The 19,657-nt window shown below is 42.3% G+C and overlaps 1 protein-coding gene across 2 annotated transcripts in view; it reads right to left on the reverse strand.

The window, feature by feature from the left end:
• SPTBN1 (spectrin beta, non-erythrocytic 1) overlaps positions 1-19,657 on the reverse strand; it is a 140,049-nt gene that overhangs the window by 63,398 nt on the left and 56,994 nt on the right. The window contains exon 1 of one of the 2 annotated variants that reach the window (XM_069850262.1): positions 16,396-16,937. The exons of the other annotated variant lie outside the window; for it this stretch is intronic. Within the exon in view, the coding sequence (XP_069706363.1) occupies positions 16,396-16,504 (109 nt within the window). The 5' untranslated portion in view covers positions 16,505-16,937. Of the gene's footprint in view, positions 1-16,395; positions 16,938-19,657 lie in introns of those variants that run through there. 2 annotated transcript variants of the gene reach the window in all.

Below are 19,657 nucleotides of genomic sequence, written 5' to 3' on the forward strand. Positions count from 1 at the left end.
CAACAACGGAGAATGGAACCTGCAGGAAGCCAAACTTAAACACGTCTTATACAGAGAACCTGATAGACGTGGACCTGATACTTAGACACAACAGGTGAACTATAGAAAAAATTTCTCCTTCATTTTTACTTCAGCGTTGCAGACTGTTTAATACAGAGGAACAACTGCAGTTGATGGTTTTGATGCAAGTAGGATGCATTCGTTATGGTTATTTTATGGCACAAAGTGATCTGTGGAGTGACTTCCCAGCAAGAAGGGTGAGATTACACCAACGCTTCTACATGCTCAAACATGACTTAGGCAAGAACTTGAATGCAAATGAGAAAGATGACAAAGCAAGAAGGTGATTTTGTTCATGCCGTGTTCAGGAGCAAAATTGTTGCTGCTTTCCCAACTCTGCTACACAGAGACTATTGTTCACAAGTCAGGGGTGTGTTCAACAATCCATTCTCTTATTCTAGGAAGCACCGACCAGCTTCTAAATCCTATTAAATATCTACCCTTCTCCACTAAACGTTACAGCATGTGACTACTGGCACTGCCGAAAATGCTCTGAAAAGAATAAAGGGAAAGCTACATAATGCAGCCTGTGGAAAAAACAATTCTGCTGCTTTCTCTCTTTGATGTTACTAAATCTCATGCAGACAATAAAATGATGCACAGAACAATGTCCAGTAGCCAGCCAAGCATTACAGGGTGTGGAAGGGCAGGTCCCTTCATTGTCTTTGTTTTTAAAAAGAGTTTATGTCATTTTGGTGTCAGCAAAACAAAAATAAACCTCCTGAAAGCCTTCTTTGGATTCAGGTATAAGAACAACTATGTTCATCTGCAAGAAGTTGCTGTAAAAGCTCCCACAGAAAATAAATGAAACATAAAAGTCATCTGGGTTTAAGATATTAAAGTGGTGGAAGAACTCAGCCTATTTTTTTTTTAATTCAGAAGATGAAGATGACATAAATTTAAGAGGATTTAGAGAGAATATGTGCTCAGCTCTCCCTACATTGGTGCAAGCTACGGGAACTACTTGTTTAACCTCAGGAAAACTGCAACACAAAATTGTGTAAATACCTCCCAAACCATGGCCAGCTCTCCCTGCAATGGAAAACACCATGCCACCCAGCCACTGCATAAACATTAACCATCACGCTTTTTTTTCTGGTACTCTGTGATATCAGCTGACTTCTTGTTCTTGTGTATGAAATGCAAAGCAAATGGAGCCTTTCTAGTGGATAATTAAAAGGGTTTAACACTTCCAGGTGCTGGTTTTGGAAGCACTCCCATCCTGAGCTTTATATGTTATCACAGAATCATAGAATGGTTTGGGTTGGAAGGGACCCTTAAAGCCCATCCAGTTCCAACCCCCTGGCCACAGCCAGAGGCACGTTCCACTGGATCAGGCTGTTCAAAGCCCCATCCAGCCTGGCCTTGAACACCTCCAGGGACGGGGCAGCCACAACTTCTCTGGGCAACCTCTGCCAGTGCCTCACAACCCTCACAGGAAAACATTTCTTCCTAATGTCTAATCTAAATCTCCCCTCTTTCAGCTTAAAACTGTTCCCCCTTGTCCTGTCTCTGCACTCTCTGATAAAGAGCCCCTCCCCACCTTTCCTGTGGCGCCTCAGGCCTCCATCATCTCCCCTGGCTCCCATATAACCACTCATGTTACTGAAGTCCATTATAAGAAAAATATTCAAGAGGACCAAGGCCTGACATCCAAAATGTGTCTGGAGAAAGATGTTACAAAATTGTTCTTACAGCAAATGAGCAGAGGTACAGTTGCACGAAGGTATAAATAACTTTATGGCCTAATTAGCGTGCAGTTTAGAGTTCAAATGGACCTCCTTTCAAAAATAGCATGAAAAATAACTCAGTGCTGTCAGCATTTAACATAAAAGGAGATAAAGGCCTGATGGCTGATCTGATGTTAGCAGCTTATGCTTGCTGCCTTTTTTGTCACTTTGTGTAACAGACAAATCACTGCATGAAAAGGAGCATGGAAAAAGCATCGTCCTGTCCGAGGACACTGACTGCAAAATTCCCACAGAAGAACAATGCAAACCTGAGGTCACTGCACTATTTCAAGTACACACAATCTTGTGGGGTCTTTGCAATTTCCTTTCAAAAACATTATGAGCATAATGCAGGGAAGTGCCAGGGGTCTTTGGAGGGAGGCAGTATTCCATGCTGGCCCAAACTACTGTCTGGTTAGCAGTGCTGGCAAGGCTTGGCACAGGCAGAGAACATGCCAAGTGCTTCACTACCATAGGTCCATCTTATTTCTTCTTACTTTCAGCAAACCAAGCAGAATGAAAGAGTTTTTACAGTGGATTTCCACCTGTCTACAAGAGGAAAAACAAGGGTAGGGAAGAGGTTTCTATTTTATGATTTCTGTTGCTCTCTTTTCCTTTCAGCACTCCTCCCTCTTCTCCACACCTGCAGTTAATGCAATAATTCCCACATAAGATTACTAGCACGCTGTGATTTCTACACTCCAACTATGTGACCAGACTGGGATCCTCCTTATCTGGGTATTTGGAAATATGAAATTGTAACTGTTAAGCAGAGATGAGTCAGCAAGGGATGGGCATCAGGACTCAGCATTAACCACGAAGATGGAAACAGGGATGCTGAAACCCATCTTTTACAGGTACTGCAGACCAAAGATTATAGCGGCTCACACCACTCTGGAGCAAGGAGACCTGTTGGTGCTGCAAGGCTGGATGTGTCCCAGCAAGGCATATTCTGATAGGATATCAGAAGAAAGCTGCTACTGTGAGGGTGTTAAGACACTAGATCCCCCAGAGGCTGTGGGATCTCCATCATTAGGGATATTAAAATTCCAACAGGACGAGTCCCTAATCAACATGATGTAACATTGAAGTTGACCCTGCAGGTCTGCTGGACCAAATAAACTCCTCTTCCAATCTAAAGTATTCTGCGATTCTACGAATTTTAGCAAACTTAAACAGAAACAGGCCAGAAGACTGAATTGCTGGTATTCCTATTGAATCAGAGCTGTGGGGTCTTTTCTTTCATGTGAGGCATAAGTTGAGATATTACATGGAGAGAAAAGTTGAAGATGTGGTATGTTTTGACCATGCTTCTTCACAAACTCACTGCAATCAGAAAGAAGAGGAAATTAATGCCAAACCTTTGTTGGTTTCATGTTTAAATCTAATTTCACTTTAATGACAGAAAAGAATGAATAGAAAATAAATAAATCTATGATGAATGCATTTAATCCTTTCAAAATATCAAATCTTGGCATTAAAACATGTTATCATTATAATTAATTGTTGTTAAACTACCATTTTCATTATCACAGAATTATTTTTAAACGGAAGAACATGTATTTAAACAGCCACTGCGCTGATCAAGGACTAATAGAAGCTGATTTCATACCCTTGTTGAACAATGTGTTTAGTTCACCCAGTTTCCATGGTCACGCAGTAATTTACTATTGTTAACTGCATGCTGTATTGTAGAGTCAGAGGCACTGCACTGTACTGACAGGGTGCCAAATAAAAGCAGTAGCACTACAGGTAAACCAGGCCACGACTCAGCAAGCCTGAGATCTAAGCTGAATCCTAAAGGTGAGAGCTGAATGAGTAACAGCAAAAAAAATATTGCAGATTACAATAAAAATTACCTGTATAACTGCTATACACAGTTATTTCTAAGAAGGGAGTTTTAAAAAATGAACAAATTTTAATGAGATTTGAAACAAACTGCTAATAAGAAGCATTAGAGGAAAAATCCCTAATCTTCTCTGGCTCTAATCTGCAAACTCATCATGCAGAGCTGCAGAGCTCCTGCTGAAGTCCTGGGGTTGCTGTCCTTTGAGCCTGGAAGAACTGATATTTTAACCTGGTAACTTGCTTAAGAAAAGCACCAGAAAACTGAGCTACAATGTAAAATTTCAAGCACACACATTCCAATCAGTCTCTCTGCATATTAACATTCTTTTTTAAGAAATCCATGTGGTAATTTATCTGCCTTTCCAAGGCATACCTGCTTTCTTAGGATTTCTGAGGTTCAAACAAGTTGCACATATATTCTAATTCCTCACCTCAAAATTTTCCTGCTTTTCTGTTTGATTCCAATCCAAAGGTCATTTACCGACCTGCTTTTGTGGGACCATGTGGCATGTTTAAGCAAAATCACTTTAGCCTTCGGAGTTATACATGAGTAGGGGAAAAAGATACTTCTCCAGTTCAGTATTTCCTGCCCATGTAACTTGCAAAGCAGCACCAGACAAAAGAAACCCTTTGTTTGAAGCTCTAGAAGATCTCTTTGAGATTCAAAAACTGATGCAAATTTGAAGGAATTAGCTGGGTAAAATCGCACTGTGAACACCTTAAACGTGTATCTTCATCCAGAGCCAACACTTGTTTCTCTACTCTTAAAGCGGACCCGTGAGTCACACTGATCAGGCGAAGTACGGACTACGCAAACTGGAAAGCTTCACAGGGGCACAAAGGTGCGGCTTCTGTCAGCTATCCATGAGAATTCCCACTAATTTACCTTCACTTTCTTTAATTTTTAGCACGCTAAGGAAACTAAGTGCCAAACATCATGAGTTTGGTATGATCAATGTAAGAAACACCCAAACACTCCCGCTCAGAGTAATTTCACCGAGGTTTTCTTAATTGTGTTGTGTGTAGGCTCTGTGTTCTGGGCTTTCACCTCCCTCAAATGTGAGACAGGGCTGCTGTTTGGTTTTTTTTAATTAAGAAAACCCAACAGACTATGAAATATGGCACTTAATAAAGGAAATGCAGAACATAAGACCTTCTGAAAGCTGAATGATTAATGATCCCAAGCTGATGTGACATTAATGCCACTATAAAATAATTCAGGTATTGGTGCTTTACATATGTGAAGAGGGCCTTCAAACTACAATTATTTGTGTGCTTATATCCATCTTGCACACCTTCATAGCCAAATCACACAGGTACACAGGCATGAAAATGCATGTATGATATTTTACACAGATTGTGTGCACCTTATCTGCACGTTCCTTAACCCTGAGACACGACAACTCACTGATTTTCAGGTCTCCAAACTTATGGGCACATTTCAGTCTAACTCAAATACACAAGATGCTTATGCAAAAGAAAAGGCTCTACAAATAGCCTCCTGAGCATGGAGCCCACAGTGACCTGCAGCTGGTGCCAGGGAAGTGGTTTTAAACTTGGCAACAGGAGCTAAACCAGAAGGGAGAGCTGACTTATGTAGCATGGAAGCCAAAAGGCATTCTGGCACTATGTAGTCCACAAATGTACACTTCCCAGGAACTGGTTGGGATCGGCCACATTCGCAGAGGCTGGAGGAGAGGTAAAGGACATCCCCATCAATTCAGCCCATGGAAACAGGTACTGTGGAGATACCACCCTGTCCAGCCATTTCAGTCATTCAGGAAAAACAAGGGGGAGGAGTCCTCTCTCAGCTGCTGTTTTATTTTGTGTTTTATTTTATGCTGGTCCCAGCCCTTCCATACCCAGCTGAGAGGAAGCAGCTCTTCTGGAGCGAGGGCTCTATCCCTACAGAGAACACCACTGCCAGGACACGCTGCACGGCTTGAGACTTTACACATTTGGTGTCCGTAAGTGTTGTCTGTTCTCTAGGACAATTTGCAGCTGCTTTTAGTTAGAAAAAAAAGTATCTGCAGCAAGGAACTGGCTGGAACACAGCCCTAGGATACATAGACATCTTTCAAGTGGCATAGAGCATCATTAGCACCAATGTGCTGGCAAATATCAGTGCAACTCGCCTTTTGGGAGCAACTGTTCCAGTAAATAAGGATTTACATCACGGGGATTTTATAATACATCCTATCAGGCATTATTATTGACATTCTCATTTTGGCAGAGACACACAGAGGGAAGGATTTAATAATATTTCAGTAGCAGCAGGTTTATGGAAAAAGATGTACCATGTTTCAGTCTGCAAACTCCTTCCATAAGGACTTAGGCAACAGCTATGAACACTCATGTCCAGATGCAAATGACACATAATATGCCATCAGAGGCTGCTGGATTATCTGTGCACTCGTAGCAGTGAAAATAGCCAGAATCTCACCCAGGGAACAGTCAGCATGTTGTAGGCATTGCCAATTTTCTAAAACAACTTCCTTGAGCTGAAAGTGAAACACACCTTCCTGTTACCAGGTAAGGCCATGAGGATGAAACACAACTTGCACCCCACAGGGTGAACCGAGTCTGTGAAGACACAGACAGGGAATGGGGTACAATTCAGCTCTGAGAAAGCAAATACAGTCTCACAGCCACAGCTAAAATAGTTCCGATAGCCTTTCCTTCTCCTTCGTGCTCAAGATTAGACTCTTGATCCAATTAGACTTCATCCACTTAAATGTAGATCCACGTACCCCGTGGCTTTTGCCAGCACCTCCAGCCCCAGCATGCAGGGGCACCCACAGCCCCCTTGGCACAGTGGGTGGGAGTGGGAGCAGGCACTGTCATCCCACCCCCAAATCCCAAGGAATTGCTTTTATTTAAGCCACTTGAGACACTTAGCATCTAAAGGTAGGCTTAGCCTAAATTATTGAACACCCTAATGCGTGAGAATAACAGAAAGGTCAGAAGTTCAGAACACAGCCAACATCTGACATTTCTAGACACCTCCCATCTTTATTCAGAGCCTGAGTTAACTGCCATACTGAAACAGCTATTACTCATGTTAAATTGCAATCAAAGTACAGTCACATATGCAATTTCAGAACAGTCTCTTTCCTTATATTGCCAGACAATCTGGAAAAGCTGAAAAGAGGAACACACCCTGAAAAAAACAACCATTGCACTACCACAGTAGGGCTACTATCCCTGGAAATAACCATGGAAAGATACTGAACTAGAATGCAGAATTAATTATTACCCAAAGCAAACCATAGTTAGTTGAGTACAGATGAGACAGCCACGTTTGCATTTTCCTTTTTTCCTGGAAACAAATTACAATCAGATCACATTTTCAAAAAACTGGAAGCACTGCCTGGACAAATTGAACACCGAGAACTGGATTTTGGAACTTTTTGGAAGAGGAAGGATGAACCCAACGTATGGTATCAGTGTGGAAAAGCTGAAACCGAAGAGGAGTTGTTATTTGAGAAGAATGAAGGAGCAGGTCTGAGTTTGAGAGACACAATCCCATGAGTGAGTCCTTCAGCACTGTACCATTGTGCAGTTTCACTGCCTTTAATGGGGCTGCCCTGGCTCAGGTTATCCGAGACGTGGGCTCTGCACATTGGCTGTTTTTTTTGAAGAGTTTGCCAAAGCCATTAAGTTAAATTTAAGTATCTTTACTAAACCAAATTTTTTCTCCCCACGAAAAATCTGGGCACCCAGCATTTATTTGTTCAGATAAACTCCTCGTAACAACACACTGTTCTATATAATCTTTGCAGGCACGAGGCCACCTCTTGCTTGTGATTAGAGTGCTGTGGTAATACAGATCAGTTTTGAACCTCACCGCCATGCCGTCTTCATTCTCTCTTTGGTTTCTAATCCTCTGGTATTCTACCTGAAAACTCAGTTCTGATAGAACTAAAACAGACAAGAAAACTTCAAGAAACCAAAACCAAAGCAATCCTCAGAAACATATGCCTGTCCATTCTGACAACATCCTAAGCAGAATTGCTTGCATTCTCTGCAAGGGACAACAAATACGGTTCCTGGGCATTGACATTCAGGATGACACATCCAGTTTGATATTGTAGGAAACATTCAAAACCTGCAAGCAAGAAAACATATTCATGACCTCCTGCCCCCCTCAACAACTTTAATCCAGTTTTACTATAAACAGATTATGTGTTCTGACAATTACCTGTCAAACAGAAAACCAACCCGCTCAGGTGTAAGTTTGTCACGTGCGAGTAACTGGGCCTCTGCTTCTAAGAGTTCCAGCTCATCTTTTTATGACCAACCCAAGCTTGCCTGAACATGGAATTATCTGCATTTCCAGTTATCTCATGAAAAGGCCACTCGGTAATGCCAGATCTTTCACAAGACCTTTGAAAACCACAAACGTGGCCCCTAGACCATGCCACAGCGACTGCCTGCATGTCTGCTTAACTGTACTGTTCCCCTCAAAAACTGAAGGGCCTTTTTCTTTAAGCTCCTTTCTAAGTGAAACAGTGGGGCATTCAGCACAGCTACGAGACTGGTTAATAGTAGTTTGGCTACAGTAGTTCTCTTTCAACAAAGGAGGCTCTCAGCCCGGGATACCCTCATTCCAGCAGCGAGTGTACAAGGTCTTTTGTGTTAACGTGGGCTCTCCCGGCCATCGTGACCTTAGACTCCACATCAAAAGTCACAAGCATGAGTGGTCACCATCCTTCTCGTCTTTTCTCCTCTGAAAGAAACGCAACAATTAAGCTATATGCATTTTTAGGAGCAGCAAGCAATTTTAGCCTCATATGCCCTCTTTAATTACATTCAGACTATCACAGAGGACAGCGGAGCCAGAATTACTTGGAGTGCCATGTTCAGTACGTGAATGAAATCATGTGTTCAAAGCTGAGTTAAGAGTAAGGCCCTCCCCCACAAAGCCCTCCTGCTCCCATCATGTATGTTATCCTCTCATCGCACTGGATTTCAGAACCACCAGAATGCAGAGTAATCCAAGAGTTTCCTACTCCCTCCATTAATGATCCTTTTCTCCAAAAGGACTAATTCTGATTTGGAAGGAGAGCTGTTTGCCTGATTCTTATTAAGCAGTGTTCATCTTAGGAGTCCTTATGTCACTTCACTTGGACAACAACAGTGGCAAAAGGACCATCACCTGCCAGCCCCAGATGCAAATTTCCAAATGAAATTGCAGATATGGTCTCTTATGGGAAGAGCAACGTGGCTTCTAAGCCACTTTATTTATTTTATTCTAAGTCCTTTACCACAGCTTTTAAAGTGAAAGAAGACTAATTCCCAATATTTGGCTTAACAGTCTTCCCAGACCTGTCCATTCAATGAAGACAATTCATTTTCACGTAAGGAAAATATACATCATTGTCATAGCCTGCTGCAACAGTTGATACTCGGTACTTCTCAATTCAACTTAAACAGGAACAAAAAGATGTTCAGAGATGTTAACAGTGAAATACTCTTTCAATGAATTCTTCCGTGATGTTTAGACTCCAAGCAGACAGGGTGCACCTACCACACCCCACATCCTGCGCTGGGATACCAAAGAAAGAGGAGGAGAGTACAAGGAACAGGAAACAGGAATATTGTGAACTGCATTGTAAATCTGTAATCTGATTTTTCTTCACTATTTCTACTTAGCTTAGGTAGCATTTCATCCACTTGAACAGTCAAAGTATGCACTCAACAGAAGACAGAAAGAGGAAAGAAAGGAAGAGAAAAGGAGGAAATCACTAAACAGATTTGAGAAAGAACTCAGGAATGAAAGCCTGCCATTGTTCTGGCTTTTTATCACCACTTTCATCTCTGTCCGTAGTCTTTTTTTATTGCCCCACTTGCCACAGAAGTTAATGGCAAAACCCACAATCCATTTGAATAGGACTCTTGGATAAGAAAATGTTTGGAATAAGAGCCTGTACTCCTACATGGTTACAATCCAGCTACGAAATACTGGGATGGTCTGTGACATTTTGCTTATTCGAGACATCCAATGCAGAAACAAAAAAGGGCCAGTTCCTGTGCTAGCACAAACAGCTGCATTTCCAGATTCACAAAGGCATGGGGATATACACTATTTAAAAACATCACACAAATCATTTTACTGTTTGAACTCTGGCAACAAATCCCCTCAGGGTATCCAAAATACCGTCCCATCTGAAAATATCTGCTTACAAGCTTTGTTTATTTCATACTTTCAGAGTCACAAAACATTCACCAGAACTACCCTTTTTTAAAGAAAATTCCGCTCCAGAGCCCACTGTTTTTAGTTTGTTTTAAAATTAAATTTCTTGTACATGGGGTTAAAAAACAAATATTACAAACAGAATCTGAGCAGAAATTGAAAAGAACAGACTACAGAAAAACCTGAGGCAACAGCTCAGAGTTGTGAATTTTCACAGTTATTTCAGTGAGGAGCCAAATCCAATTTAAACGTTTACTTTTTCAACTGTATCAACACTGACCACATGAGCAGAAATACCATACCCTGTGCTCCTTTAACTTGCCTTCTGCACCTTCACCAGTATCAAAACCCATAGCTAGAAATGGTGAATTTCTAAAATTTTGAAGATATTAAAAAAAATTCAGAGCTTTTTGAAAAAGAAAGCAGGAATTTGGGACAAGGTGTTGTCTCCAGTAGCAATGGGATTATCAAAATATAGTTTATTTCTCTTAACAATGAGAAATGTCTTAGTCCTCATTAACTTTTGAGCCATGGTAACAAGTTTCTCCAGTAGTAAAGCTGGAGTTACCATATTGTCCTGAATAGCCCCTTAAAACAGGGAAAATACAAAATAATGTTAGACTTCATTCTTCAATATTCATTCTGAAAGTCTTTCACAAGAATATACTGTACTGTCTTCCTCAAAATCTCATTATTAGTTTTGTGGGAGTTTTTTAATATCAAGATTGGGAAAGAATGGGAATGAAAGGTGTGAATGCTTTCTTCAGGCTTCTCAGTATTTTTTAAGTTTATAGGCAAAACCATTTGAGAACCTGCTGCAAAACCTTCTCCATCATTCAGGTAAAACTTTTTTAAAAGTGTGGAACCAAAGTTAGATTGTTTATGTGTAATATAATTAACAGACAACACGCGCAGTTACTGAAACAAGGCTTTCATTTCTGACTTATTCACCTCATCAGTCCCTGTCCTGAAGAAGGGCATGAAACAGATTCCTTGTGCCATGCTGCAATATTTAGGACTATAAATAAATAATTAAAATAAATAATAAGCGTCATTCCACAATTTCTACAATGTAATCGTAGGCTTTTACTTTTGGAAAGGGTAGAGATGACAGGGGTCTCTGAGCAGCCTTGTCTCGCTGTGATTTTCTGCATCAGTTCTGTGCTACAAGGGCATGTGCAAAGAGCTGAACTTTGACCAGTTGGTTTTATGAGTAGACAAATACACTTTCCAGCAAGTGATTTGCCAAATCCAAATGTCCATTTTCATGAAGAACCTGGACATGTTAGTTACAATACTTACCCAGCCATTTCCTCCAAGGTAAATTCTTCCTGAATTACACACTCAATTAGTCGGCAAGATCGCTTTTATAACCTGCACATTTGAACTATTTCTAGACAGAGAAGACTTGCACCAATATTCAGCTACCATCCTTGTTTCAGATGGCTGAAATGCCCTAAAACTGAATCTAGGATTCAAGCACGCTTGCAGGAATCTTTACATTGGAAGGAATAAGGGCCTTGCTACAGAAACACACATTCAATACACTGCATTTGAGATCACTTAAAATAACTCTTCGCAGATCTGACAGAGCTTCCAACAGTGTAGCTTGTGCCCACATCTTCCCCAAAACCAGAAGACTAAAGTACACCATGACACATGCAGGCTTTGGAACAGCTGCAGACAGCAGAAAATCAAGCAAAATTTGCCACAGGAATATGAATGCATTTGCAACTTCAGTGGATCTGAGAGGGTGAAAAACAGAATCTGTGTAAACCAGACACATTTGTCTGGAATGAAATTCAGCCTTCCTGCATTTCACCTTTAACAGAAATTACCATGACAAGAAATGCCAGTGACCAATTTGGTAGACAAAGTAGGATGCCCTTCAGTTCATTAATCACCGCCCAGAGCTATGCAGGTCACTGCTCGCAGGAGACTGAAATCCTTTAAAAGGTACATCTTCCATTAAGGAAACCGGCTGCTGAAATTGTCTTTTCAAAGGGCACCCACATAACTTCAGAGGGCTCTGGGTGTAGCAGAAGATCTCACTGCCCCTATGCAGGGCAGTACTTAAACAACTCCAGTGGGAACTCCCTGTTTATCCTTGGGCATCGGCAGGGATTTGGGGACAAGATTTTCTTGCAAGAAAAGCTGTGGGGACATCCTGCTTCAGAATACAAAAAGAAAAATGAACTGGAAATTTTTCCTGCTTTTCCACAGCCTGGATGGGAACCAACTTGTGCATACGGATCCCTATATTATCGAAGCCAATTATCATCAACCACTTAAAAACAGAAACTGCCTTTGTCTATGCCAAACTAGAAATCAGACCAAATCTACTTGGGTCACTGCAGATCAACAGATTACACAGCCAGGAGCTCCTCTGCTGAAGGGCACTGCTATTAGACCAAGGGTTTTGCCCCAGGTACTCAAGATATTCACACTATTGCATTTTGTTCTCTGGTGCAAGTAGTGCTGTGTAGCCACAAGCAGTCCTTTCATACCATGAAACACAGTTTACAATCCATCTAAAGCCAGTTTAAACACCTCAGCTGAGAATGACAGCTCACCTTTTCTACAGGCTTATTCCAGTGGTCACTACAATGGTGTCAAGTTTCTCAAAACACATTATTTCTAACATGACTCAAAAGCAGTAAGAAAATAAAGGCATTTCCACCCAGGCACCTTTGTCACCAAAACACATCAGGCTTCCACTAAAAGGAGCAGTTTCCAATATGAAATGCAGCCTTAAAAAAAAATAAAGAAAACTGAAATGTGCTACACAATGGGGTACATCACAGGGCTCCTTTGAAATCTGGTTTTCCTTTAGGCATTTATCTGGAGCACAAATCTAACTCACCCCATCCCCCAGGATTTTACATTTGTAATGGCCACTGGAAATTTCACACCTAGGGCACAGCCTTAGAGCTCCCAACTATGCTGCAGGAGCTGATAAAGCCACAAAGCTCCCAAATGCCAGAAATGTTAATAAATACCACACTGTCCTGTTAACCAGGTGGGAAGGAGCCTGTAGCCTGTAAGCAGGGATGATAGCTGCTTCTCTGGCCTGGTGGCAGTTTCCCTCTGGCAGTGACACTGCCTTCACAGTGGAAGATGATACAGCTGCAAGGATCTTCTTCCAAATTCCTGTCTTGCATTAACCTCTTCCTGCCAGCTCCTACAACCCCATCAAGCCAATCCACAGGATCCTGTCAAGTTAATGGAGCACTTCAGTTTAGAATTATAACTTATCTGGTTTGCTTTTCATTTCATTCCTCAACTGAGCAGGACAAATATTCTCCACTGATGTACCCTGCACAAGCTAGATGGAAACACAGTCTTCACAAACAAGTTTTGGGGTCCTGTCTTTACTCGCAGAGAGCAACTCCAGCCCTGCAACACAATCCCTTCCTACTTGAACAAGTGGCCATGAGAACCAAAACTCCACACCTAGGTTTAAGATGATAGCAACCACTGATACTATCTCTCACTTATCATTCCAGGACTGGGTAAACTAACGATAACAAGAACTTACTGAAACTTCATAAAGGAAACAGAACTTGCTAAAGCTTTTGTCTCCTCGCAACTGCACTGACATTCTCACAAGCACAAGTATCAAGTAGGCTAAACTTCTCAATTACCACGTACAAGACTTTGGGGTTTCTTTTGACACAGAGACAGATTTGATTCACTCCTAGCAAAGTCTTCTGCCACATTCTTCTTTACCCGGGCCCATCAACACAAACGAGAGCTGGGATGTCCTGAAAGGCAGTACTTCCCAGGTGCAGATGGAGTCACAGGTAGTCCCACAATTTGTACCGGCTTTACACTCCAGTGGGAAAATCTGCTTTAAACACTCCACAATCTTCATTAGGTTGAATAATTGAGTTGCCTCATAATCATAGCTTCAAGGCATTTAAAATAGGTGGAATGTAGGAGTGCCAAGGTGACCACTTATGATCTGAACTTGCTTTGCCCCTAGCACTTTGGGGTGGAATTAGGCTGGCTCCTCTTTTCTTCTCATGTGAAGGTGCCAGTGCCAAATCTAACATATTCTCTATCTCAGGAAAGAGATCAGAGAGAATTACCCTTTACTCACTGCTGATTCACACTTGTGCCTCGTACAGGGCCTGAGTACTTGCCCTATGTTATTTTAGTCAAAACAATATGCTCCCAAGTGCTTTTTTTGAAGAAAACTCACAACCTTTGCCAGATCTGAACAGTGCTATAACCTAATGCAAAGCTGCGGATTTGCATGAAAACTCTAGGAACTGTAACAAACGAGGGGCAAATTCAGTATGAGAAGAACGTGAGTGATGGCTACAGTAATGCTGTATGGTGTCCATACTGGTGCTGCCCTAGGGAGCTGTTCTATCAGAGGCAAGGGGGTGAAACATAAAAACAAGAGGATGAAAATACTAGAACAAAAATACAGGAAAGCCTCAATGGTACTTTTTACCAGAGACTGAAGAATGTTTGAAACATAACTGCTCTTACTTGTTTGTACAACTCCAGGATGAGAAAGGAAACACTGGTGAAAAATTTGTAATTTAAAAATACTATAATATTCATCTCACCCTTGTTGGGTCTGTCTGGGTGCACTGAGCACTGCCTACTGCACAGAACACCCACTGTTTTCACCAGAGCCTTCCAGCAAGAGGACAAGAATCATCTCAGAATTTTACAACTACGAATTAATGGCTTTATAGATATTCTTCAAACAAAGAATGGTTAATGCAAGGAAAGATGTCTGTTTTGTGAGCAGATTTAGGCGACTCCCTTTACAGCACACAATATTTTGAATGTTTATTCCGCATTTCACGTAGTATCTAGTGCACAATTTAAAACATTTCCTCTACCTAAGCTCCACCCTGAACAAGATCACTGGCAGCACTATTTTTCAACCTTGTTTACCTCCTATGCGCTGTGAACAAACAGCTATGGATGGTCTCTGGCAAAATCCCTCCTTACACTTGCAGAAGAATTCACTGCATTTTCTCTCTTTTGTTAGGGGAAATTGCAGTACGTTTTGGTAGAGAATTTCAATTGTTTTTTTCAACTCAACACAGTGCATTCCACTGAAGGGAAAACTCACTTTCTGTGCTTTCAACACCGCAATCTGCTTTCCTTTCAGTGTCATGTAAACACACAGATAATGGATTCCTGAAGCAGTGACCCTGAAAATGATAAAAATCTGCCTTCTTTAGACTGCTAACTTAACCAGCAAACAGAGAGGCATAAGCCAGTATTTTTTCTCTCCCATGCCACAAACTTACCTCATTCTTTTTTAGATGCCCAAGATAAAGCCTCTAAACGTATTCCCTTGTGTGCAAGTTTGGAGCCTGGATTTTCCGTGCCTTGCCTGAGGAATGTCTATGTTGCCAGTGTTTCAGATGCTGTCATTTTATCTTATTATATCCAGTATGCAGCCATCACTGTGAGCCAGTTTACAAGATAAACACAGTACTATGAATGAAAGATTATCTTCTTTTCTCTCCCTCCTTAGGCCAACAAATGGGAACATTCTTTGCACTAACCAGGCTCTTCCTCCGTCTCTGACAGGAACCACAGGACCACACTTGTGGCACAGACCAGAGTAAAATAAGAAACATGCACAGAAGGGCTGAACTTCACTGTACCAGGCTGCTCTGGGATTATTTACGGAGTCACATGGACGAAGAGGAGGAGGAGGTTTGGTTTTGGTTAAGAATTTCTTTTTTTTTAAAACTGGAAGGCCAGAGTTCATTCATCCCTGGGACGTGCCTTACACAGTAAAATAGCAGAGCTTGTTTTACGCTGTCTGAGGCAGAGATGCTGGGCACAATCCTCCTGCGCTGCACTGCTAATAATCCAGGTTTCCAGCACAGGTCGGAGGCCTGCCCTTTAAAGAGCAGGCCACCATTCCCCAAAGGAAATGTCTCTTTTTTTCTCACACCAACAGAGAATGTAATGGGAAGACATTAAAGCACATTCTTCCAGTCTAAAAGTAGACTAATACAAAATGAAGAAAATTGGGCATGTTAAAGTACGTGCCCAATGTACTTTAATGCTTTCTCGGATATCTACGTGTGCAATCTAACTTGTTTGGCAATTATGCAACTGTTCTTCATTTGAAGAAGTTAAGCCACCTGCCTTTACAGGAGGAACACAGGGAGTTAAAAAGAGCTATTGCACCGCAAGCTCTATTCAAACAAAGCTAGGATTTCATGATCAATCTCCAGAGCTATGACTGAATTTTATTTAAGGACAAAATAGGAAGACCACTTCCTCAACTCTCCTCCTTAAATGTTCCAATCAACTTGGTCTGGTCTAGTCCTTATCTGTAAAACTGAGTGGCTCAGAGGCTGGGCACGCATCTCAATACTGTGTAAGACTGAGAACACCTTCAGAGAGATAAAAGCAACACTGTTCCTCTTAAAAGACCACAAAGCTTCTTGTTACGGCACCGATTTTAGCCTCTCTCATCAACACCTTGATGCAATGAGAGCAAGTCCAGACTAACATGTTTATGGGAACAACATCATAGCAACACCTACCAAAAAACCCGCACAGGCTTACCTTGTAACTGCTTGAATCTTCCTTCTAATTGATTATAGTTATACGGCACCTGAGCTGCATATCCTGGAGACAATGGCCCGGGCATACTGGTTGATTTTTGTAATTCCATTTACAGGTAACACAGCGATATGGTAAACTGCAGCATAAAGGAACCACAGGTTTCTCTACCATACATCCAAGTAAATCCCAGCTTCCTTAGTAGTTTGGTTTCTGTCTCTAGAGAAAAAGCTCACACCGAGCCCTAAGCAAATAACAGCTTCGGTTCAAAATCCAGCAGTGTGGGTTGGCAGTAAATTGTCTGTAACAGATTCAAACTTAAAGCACGAGGAGAGGTTTTTTGGTAGTTGTTTTTTTCCCCCACTTCACTACAGGCAGCTCTCAAGTGCTCGAATCCAGTTTCAAATGCTTGCTCAGCTCTGGCAAAACTAAATCAAACAGAAGTAAGACTGCGATTAAGCCCAAAGTTAAAGCAGCATGCAGCCACGCGTTGCTGTCCTTGCCAGCGCTTTCAGGAGCCGTGCACACCTCAGACCTTTCTGCTGGTTTGTAATATAATCAGCAGCCGCCTGGGTGCGGGCTGATGTCACTCAATTACCATACAGCACGGTGGAGGAAACGAAGGCTGTACCAAGGGCGAAGGGGCGGCGGAGCAGAAGAACAGGATGGCCCATGAAACACTGCAGCAAGTTCTTCCGCCCCAAAGCACTGGGTGCATCCCTGCCCTGAGCTCTGGTCAGCAAGGTGGCAGCAGGGTCCTGAGCGCTCTGCTCCCGGCACGCTGCCGCAGCCACAGGGGATGGTGGTATCTTCCTGAGCAAAGCTGGTGGAATTACAATCTTTTGTTAAGAGCCTCATGTAACGGAAAAGTCTCAGATTACTATCACATGAAAAGGAGAGCACTTTTCTTTATTTATCTGCAAGACTGTTCACTTGAAAAAGTAGCACGCGCACACACAGAAGCGCTCATTCAGTATTCAGCAACAGGCGAGGAGGGGACGCAGAAAGATGTACGCTCCAGCACACTGGGAACAAACGAAGGCTTTGTGAAAAGGGTCTTCAAACAGCCAATTCCTGTCACTTCCATTTATGTTGCTTGTCGATATTGAGGGGTTTGACATCTCCTTGCCCATTTATCAGCGTGCTGGGTATTAATGCAAGATTAATGGCTGCCTGGGCTACACACTGGAGGGGGAGGGCTGCAACGTAAATAAAGATGCCTTGCCTCTGACTAGCACCTCAACACCCTGCTGCAACACAAACGTGCACAGCAGCAGGGCTCAGTACTATAACAGGAGTCGGTTCCTGCAGATGGCATTAAACAGAGGATGACGGTTTTCCCTCAGGGGCACCAGCTCCTAGCCCTCATTTATTCATAATTGAAATTAAAAGGTCAATTCCATATTCATATTCTCAGTATGTAGCATCTGCCTGTTCATTTTCAAAACTGCTGATAAAGTTCACACAAATATTTTCTCTTTTTCTTTTCTTGCATTTCCAAATTCCTTTCCAATGGACTCCATGTTCTCTTCTCCTCCCACTCCATCCCCTCATTAAATGTTTCAAAATGTTGTCTTTGTTTTGATGCTGTCATTTCACAAGTTTCTAGTCATGTAATGTTTTATGTGAGGACAATTTTTGTGGGAGAAGCTCAATCCCCTCCCACTGACTCGCTGCAGCTCCAGCTCCTGCTAGGCCTAAGCTGGAAATTCAACCAGCCACCACCAACACGCCAGGACACAAACGTGCAAGAAGTCCAATCACAAACACTGCTAATTCAGGAAGAACTGATGGAAGTCAACACTTTCCAACTGAAGCTGGGGTTTCCAAAAACACATGGACTCTTGAAAACGCCTGGCATGTTGCTCCCAAGGTTATAAATATACTTAAAATATTTATGGCTTTTAACTATACCGTTTTACTTAAAACAACAACATAGCCCTAGTCCAGAGGTGCTTATTATATTGATACAGAAGGGCTTTTACTAGCGTATTTCAGTGAACCCCTTTATAGCAATATAGCTGTGTTTACACAAGACTTCTGGTACTACAGCAGACCTGAAGCAGAGCCTAAAACATTCCAGTCTTTCTGAAAGCTGGTCTTCAATCTTTTCAGCACCACCTACACTTGGCTGCTAAAGAGTATTCATGTGCCCAAGTCAAATTTTACAGTGTCAGGGAAGAAAGTGATTGTCCACAGGGGCAGCTAAAACTGCTGTATGGAGGACCAAGGTACTGCAGGCGTGTGCCCTAAAAGCATGTTTGCAGGGGGAAAGGGGGATCTGAGGAAGCACCTGCGCCTGTCCCTGCGGCAGGCAGGATGCTGCTTTCCAGACAACAATGCGCTGATGTAGCGCAGAGAGGCGCCCCCCGTTCCTGCTAAACCTTCCCCCGATAATCTCTGCAGAGGCAGCTGGCCTTCCAGCACACAGGGACCCAAATGCTGCAGTCGTGGCCATGGGATTTCCAGCCTGGAGTGGGAGGGGAGGAGGGCAACACAAAAATAGGAAAGGCACCAAAAATTTACAGGAACAGAGCTCCGTAAACTGAGCCTTCGACATACAAACCTGAACTTCCCCCAAAGCTCATGTTTTCCCCAGCACACAAGTACAGGCTTATTTCCTTCACAAAATGTATTCCTCCAGCTTCCTACCAGCAGCAGCCTTTCCCTGCAGTTCCTGACCTATGTTATAATTAAAAGAAACCCTTCCCCTCCAGAGCAGGCAGGCCCTACCTGCAGGCATATCAGCTCATTCCTGTCCCACCCTGAGCAAACAGGTGTTGCCATGTGAGCTCAGAAGGTAAAACTAAAGTCCAAGTGGTTAATAGGAGAGCTGAAGCATTTTTAACACCGTGAAGGCCATAAATCAAGAGCCTGGAACTTCTCCTCAGCTGAAAGCTTTCCCAGCACCTTTGGCAGGTGATACACTAGTGCATGCGGCTGTTATTAAAAATATTTTAAAGTAAAATATTACAAAAGCAAAACATTAAAAACTAAAAATAATCATTTGGCTTTGATTTTGATAAAAGACTGACTGGGTTTCCCCACCCCAACATAAAACATTAATACCACATACATGAATTTGCACTTCAGATTGTCCCCTGTGGGACAAGTGACTCTGGAAAGCTAAGGATTCCCAAGGAACACTGAACACAGTTTAAGGTTTGATGGGTTTTTATCCATGTTTGCTCTTTGTCCCCACAATTCTGGCCTGCCTAGTGACATTCAAACGCTACCTTAAAAAGAAAAGGAATTGTAGCAGGTA

Source organism: Phaenicophaeus curvirostris, chromosome 2 (assembly GCF_032191515.1).
Source record: "Phaenicophaeus curvirostris isolate KB17595 chromosome 2, BPBGC_Pcur_1.0, whole genome shotgun sequence".
In the NCBI taxonomy this organism is placed as follows: Eukaryota; Metazoa; Chordata; class Aves; order Cuculiformes; family Cuculidae; genus Phaenicophaeus; species Phaenicophaeus curvirostris.